At 47.8% G+C, this 5782-nt stretch overlaps 1 protein-coding gene across 1 annotated transcript; it reads right to left on the reverse strand.

Annotated features, from left to right (window-relative positions):
* Positions 1-2234: 2234 nt before the first annotated feature.
* Positions 2235-5122, reverse strand: ENH_00020730 (hypothetical protein; the record flags this gene model as incomplete). Its single annotated transcript, XM_013579455.1, has 3 exons — positions 2235-3116; positions 3484-3894; positions 5090-5122. 3 exons carry the CDS (start codon positions 5120-5122, stop codon positions 2235-2237), a joined length of 1326 nt encoding a protein of 441 aa, XP_013434909.1.
* Positions 5123-5782: the final 660 nt, after the last annotated feature.

Raw genomic sequence — 5782 nt, forward strand, 5'->3', positions numbered from 1 at the left:
AGGAGGGCTCAGGGTTTAGGGTTTAGGGTTTAGGGTTTAGGGTTTAGGGTTTAGGGTTTAGGGTTTGGGGTTTGCAGGTTCTTTTCGATGTTGGTGGAAGACCGCGTGCAGTCTTTGCCTTTGACCTTTTCGGAGTTTCTCCAAAAAGTTGGACAAAGACAAACAAACCCTTTGGGGCCGATGGCGCCGCTGCAGCGGGGCTACTAAACCCTAAACCCTAAACCCTAAACCCTAAACCCTAAACCCTAAGCCCTAGGCCCCAGGGGGGCTGGAGGCGCCAGAGCTTGAAGCCCCTGCGCCGCGGCCTCGAAAATCAGCAGCAGCAGCGCAGCTGCTGCTGCTGCACTGCTGCTGCTGCTGCTGCTGCTGCAGCACTGCGAGTGCTGCTGCAGCGCTGCTGCTGCAGCTTTGCTGCTGCAGCGCTGCTGCTGCTGCTTTGCTGCTGCTGCTGCCTCCTATTTCTCCCCACCTGAGAGGCATTTCAGGTGTACGTACACCTCAGCGTTTTCTGGACTTCTTAAAACTCAAAAAAGTTGCTTAAATCGGCAGCTACTTTTTCTTTTTTCTTTTTTTTATTTTTTAATTCTTTTATTTGTTTTCTTTTCCTTTATGACTCTTTTTATTTTTTAATTCTTTTATTTCTTTTATTCATTTTCCCCTTTTTATCTCCTTGTGATTTTTTAATTTCAATTATTTTCTTTCTTCTTTTTTCTTTTATTTCTTAAAGCATTCTTCTTTTGTCTCTTTTTAATTTATTTCTTTATTAGTCTCTTTGTCTTTAATCTTTTCTTTTTTCTTTTTCTTAATTTGCTTCTCCATTTGTCTCCTTTTCACTTTGCTGCTGCTTCTCCCAGCAGCAGCAGCAGCGCTACAGCAACGCTGCTATGGTGCTGCAGCAGCAGCAGCAACAGTGCTGCAGCAGCGCTGCTATGGCGCTGCAGCAGCAGCAGCAACAGTGCTGCAGCAGCGCTGCATGGTGCTGCAGCAGCAGCAGCAACAGTGCTGCAGCCGCGCTGCTATGGCGCTGCAGCAGCAGCAGCAACAGTGCTGCAGAAGCGCTGCTATGGTGCTGCAGCAGCAGCAGCAACAGTGCTGCAGCAGCAGCAACAGTGCTGCAGCAGCAGCAGCAGTGCTGCAGCAGCAGCAGCAGTGCTGCAGCAGCACAATGGCCAAACAAAGGGGCAAAAGAAACAAAAAAATGTTTAAAAAAGAAAAGTTTAAAATTTGCAGAATAATGGAAAATTGTATTTATTTGAAACTCTCGAAGCATTTTTAAAAAAATAATTCTTTTATTTGCTTTTTATTTTATTTTTTGAAAAGCTGCACAAAGTCTGCAATCTGCTGCGCCAGCAGCAGCAGCAGCAGTGCAGCAGCAGCAGCAGCAGTGCAGCAGCAGCAGCAGCAGTAGCAGTGCAGCGGCAGCAGTAGTGCAGCAGAAGCAGCAGCGCAGCAGTAACAGTGCAGCGGCAGCAGCAGCGCAGCAGAAGCAGCAGCAAAGAAGCAGCAGTGCAGCAGCAGCGGTGCAGCAGCAACAGCAGAGCTGCAGTGCACCAGAAGCAGCAGCAGTGCTGCTGCGGCGAAACAGCAGCAGCAGCAGCAACAGTACTTGTTCAAAGCAGCAGCAGCAGCAGCACTTGTTCAAAGGAGCAGCAACAGCAGCAGCACTTGTTCAAAGCAGCAGCAACAGCAGCAGCACTTGTTCAAAGCAGCAGCAACAGCAGCACTTGTTCAAAGCAGCAGCAGCAGCAACAGTACTTGTTCAAAGCAGCAGCAAAAGCAGCACTTGTTCAAAGCAGCAGCAGCAGCAGCAACAGCAGCACTTGTTCAAAGCAGCAGCAGCAGCAGCAGCAGCAGCAGCAGCATTTGGAGTGGAAGCAGTCCTACCCAAATGGATAAAAGCATTTGAGAAGTATTTGTTTACTCTGCATGCATTCAGGTGTCTAGACACCTCAGATCTTTTTCCAAAAAATGATATTAAAAATTTGTTTTCTTTCAATGCATGCGCAAAAAGCCCAAGTTTTTAAAGATGTAAAGTTTATTGTTTTTTAATTTTATAACATTTAAATTCCATTTTCCAATCTTTTCATCCTTTGTTTCATGGAACTCGCGGGGCTGCAGCAGCAGCAGCAGCTGCTGCTGCAGCAGCTGCTGCTGCTGCTGCAGCAGCTGCTGCTGCTGCAGCAGCTGCTGCTGCAGCTGCTGCTGCTGCTGCAGCTGGGCTAGTCGCCCCTAGGCTATTGTGGAGGCAGCAGCCGCTGCGGCTGCAGCCGCTGCTGCCGTTGCGAGTTCTGCGGCCGCAACTGCTGCTGCTGCTGCTGCTGCTGCTGCAGCTGCTGCAGCTGCTGCTGCAGCTGCTGCTGCTGCATTGTGTCCTCATAGTAGCCTCCAAACTGCTGTGGGGCTGCCACTGTTGCACGGAACGCCGCAGGGGCGAATTGCGGTGCTGCGCTGCTGCTGCTGCTGTTGCTGCGGCTGCTGCTGCTGGCAGCAGCAGCACTTGCTGCTGCAGCAAACCTTACTGGCTGCTGCTGCCGCGACTTTGGAGACAGCATAAAGGCCCCCGAAGGTGTGGGGGGGCTGAAGGGGCTATTGGAGACAAAGTGTGGGGCCCCACACTTGGGTGAGTAGAGGTCTGCAGCCATCTGCTGCTGCTGCTGCAGTTGCTGCAGCTGCAGCTGCTGCTGCAGCTGCTGCTGCAGCTGCTGCTGCAGCTGCTGCTGCTGCAGCGGAGAGGGGTACGCCGCAGCCCCCACCAAGTGGGCCCCCTCGACCCCATAGGCAACTTGGGGGGCCCCCAGGGTACCGGGGGGCCCCCCAAGCTGCGCGTAGCGGTAGACGTGCTGCTGCTGCTGCTGCTGCTGGTACTGCTGCAGCAGCTGCTGCTGCTGCTGCTGCTGCTGCTGCTGGCGGGACCCAACTATGGTTGGTTTGATTATTATTGTCTCTTTTACTTTCGGGGTTTGCGGCTGAGAGAGGGGCCCCACAGACTGGCGGCGGGGCGTGGGGTGTATGTACACCTGAGCAGCAGCAGCAGGAGCAGCAACAGGAACAGCAGCAGCAGCAGCAGCAGCAGCAGCAGCTGGGTTGCTGCTGCTTGCTGCTGCGAAGGGACAGGCCTGCAAAGAGACACAAACAAATCTCCAAAAAGATAATTCCAATAATCCACTTCTTCAAATAAATCCCAACTCATTCCAACCACTCACAGCGAGGGGCCCCCGGGGGCCCCCAGGGGCCCCCAGGGGCCCCCAGGGGCCCCCAGGGGCCCCTAGAGATCCTTAGGGGCCCCCAGGGGCCCCCACGGGCCCCCAGAGCCCCCTGGAGATCTCCAGGGGCCCCCAGGGGCCCCTAAGGGCCCCCAGAGATCCCCTGGGGCCCCCAGGGGCCCCCAGGGGCCCCCAGGGTCTCCCAGAGGCCCTCAGGAGCCCCGCTGGAACAGAAAAGAAGCAAAAAAGAAATAAAAAGAAATAAAAATAAAAGACTCACCAAGTTGGTGTTTGCTTTCAAAGAAGGAAGAACTACTTTATCTAATCTGTCGAAGTCAGGGGGCCCCCAACTGGAAAGGGTTTGGGTGAGGGGCGCCGCGCTCCCGCAGAGGGCCCCCAGGGGGCCCCCCGCCCCACAGGGGGCCCCCTGGGGGCCCCCACAGGGGCCCCCCTCCTGGGGGGCCCCACAGTAGGCCCCCAGGGGGGCCCCCCCGTCGCAGGGGGCCCCCCAGGAAAGAAGGGAATTTGAAAGGAGACTAAATTCGTCGCAGAGGCGGGAGAGACAGCCGTCGCGGTCTGCTGCTGCTGCTGCAGCAGGAGCAGCAGCAGCAGCAGCAGCAGCAGCAGCAGGAGCATATCGGGCGCGGCGCACGTAAGGGGGGGCCCTTGGTATGCGGCAGGGGGGGATTAACTGAAAGGAGACAATTAAAAAAGAGACAATTTGAATTAATTAAAAGATATAATTTAAATTAAATAATTTAAATTAATTTAAAAGATATAATTTAAATTAAACAGTTTAAATTAATTTAAAATGTATAATAAAAAAGAGAGAATATAATTTGATTAAAAATAATTTAAATTAATTTAAAAGATACCATATGAAATAATTTAGATTAATCAAAATGATATAATTTAAATAAATAAAAAAAATGAAACCAGAAAGAAACATAAGAGAAGACAATTAAAAAAAGAGAAAAATTAAAATTAAATTCTGCAATTAAAAAATGAATTGAAAAGAAAAAAAGAAAAATAAAAAGAACAAAATGGAGACAAAAAGGGACAACAAAAGAGGTTAAAAGAAAAGCAAAAAGGAGACAAAAAAGGGACAAAAAGTCCAAAAAAAGAAATAAAAAAATAAAAAAGACAAATAATAAATCAAAATAAATTACAAACCCTAGCAGCAGTATTATGAATTTCATTCCCTTCTTTAGGGCCTCCAAAAAGGGGACAAAAAGACCCAAAAGAATTGCAAGGAGAAGACACAAAACGGCTGCAGGGGCCCCCCCCGGGGGCCCCCAGGGGGCCCCCCAGGGGGCCCCCCAGGGGGCCCCCCGGGGGCCCCGCCAGGGGGCACCCGTGGGGGCCCCCCAGGGGGGCCCCCAGGGGGGCCCCCATGGGGGGCCCCCAGGGGGCCCCCTCGGGGGCCCCCAAGTCCCCAAGTTCTTGAAGGGTTTCTGTTAGTTTTCGAAGAGCAAAACCAGTTAAGTTTGGACGAAGGCGAAGATCTAAATCTTTGATTTGAATCTGAAGAAAGAAAGAAATAAATAAAAATAAAATAAATTAATTAAAATAAAATAAATAAAATAAAAAGAATTAATTAAATAAAAGAGTTTGAGGTGGAGAGGCAAATGCAATCGGAAAATGGGAGAAAACCCCACTCTAAACCCTAAACCCTAAACCCTAAACCCTAAACCCTAAACCAGCAACCGTAGCCGTGAATCTCAAACCCTAGTCCGTAAACCCTCAAGCCCAAACCCTGAGCCATAAACCCTAGTTTTTGAATCCTTAATAATAAGCCCTTAACCCCAGCCCCTAAACCCTAAACCCTAAACCCTAAACCCTAAACCCTAAACCCTAAACCCTAAACCCTGAAGGCTTGCCGTCACAATTCCGGGGAGAGGAGTGAAGAGAATATTCATTTTGCCGATTCGGCCAAACTCAACTCGCACTTCAGAATTTGCATCCTGCACCACGCAAACCCTAAACCCTAAACCCTAAACCCTAAACCCTAAACCCTAAACCCTCGATATTCGGCGCATTGGCGGGAATAAGGACTAAACAAACCCTTGAAGGGGAATTAATTTGGGAATAGAAGAGCAAAAAACAAACAAAATAAAATAGAAAGAATTAAAAAAGAATTAAAAAAAGAATAAGATGAAATAAAAACAACAAACCCACAAAAGAGAATTAATCTCTAAAGCCTTCAAATGTATTTATAACACTTCAAAAGACCAAAAAAAGATGAAATAAAAACAATTAAAAATAACAATAAAACAAAATAAATAAAATAAATAAATTAAATAAAAAGAACTAATTAAACAAAAAGAATTAAAAAAGAAATAAATAATAAAACAAACCCTCAAAAGAGAATTAATATCCGAAGTCTTTAAATGTATTTATAACACTTCAAAAGACCAAAAAAGATGAAATAAAAGCAATTAAAAAGAACAATAAAACAAAATAATAAAACAATTAAAATATTAAAACGGAATTAATTAAAAAGAATTAAAAAGGAAATAAATAATAAAACAAACCCTCAAAAGAGAATTAATCTCCGAAGTCTTTAAATGTATTTATAA

Source organism: Eimeria necatrix, genomic scaffold (assembly GCF_000499385.1).
Source record: "Eimeria necatrix Houghton genomic scaffold, Enh_scaff1701, whole genome shotgun sequence".
Lineage (NCBI taxonomy): Eukaryota > Apicomplexa > Conoidasida > Eucoccidiorida > Eimeriidae > Eimeria > Eimeria necatrix.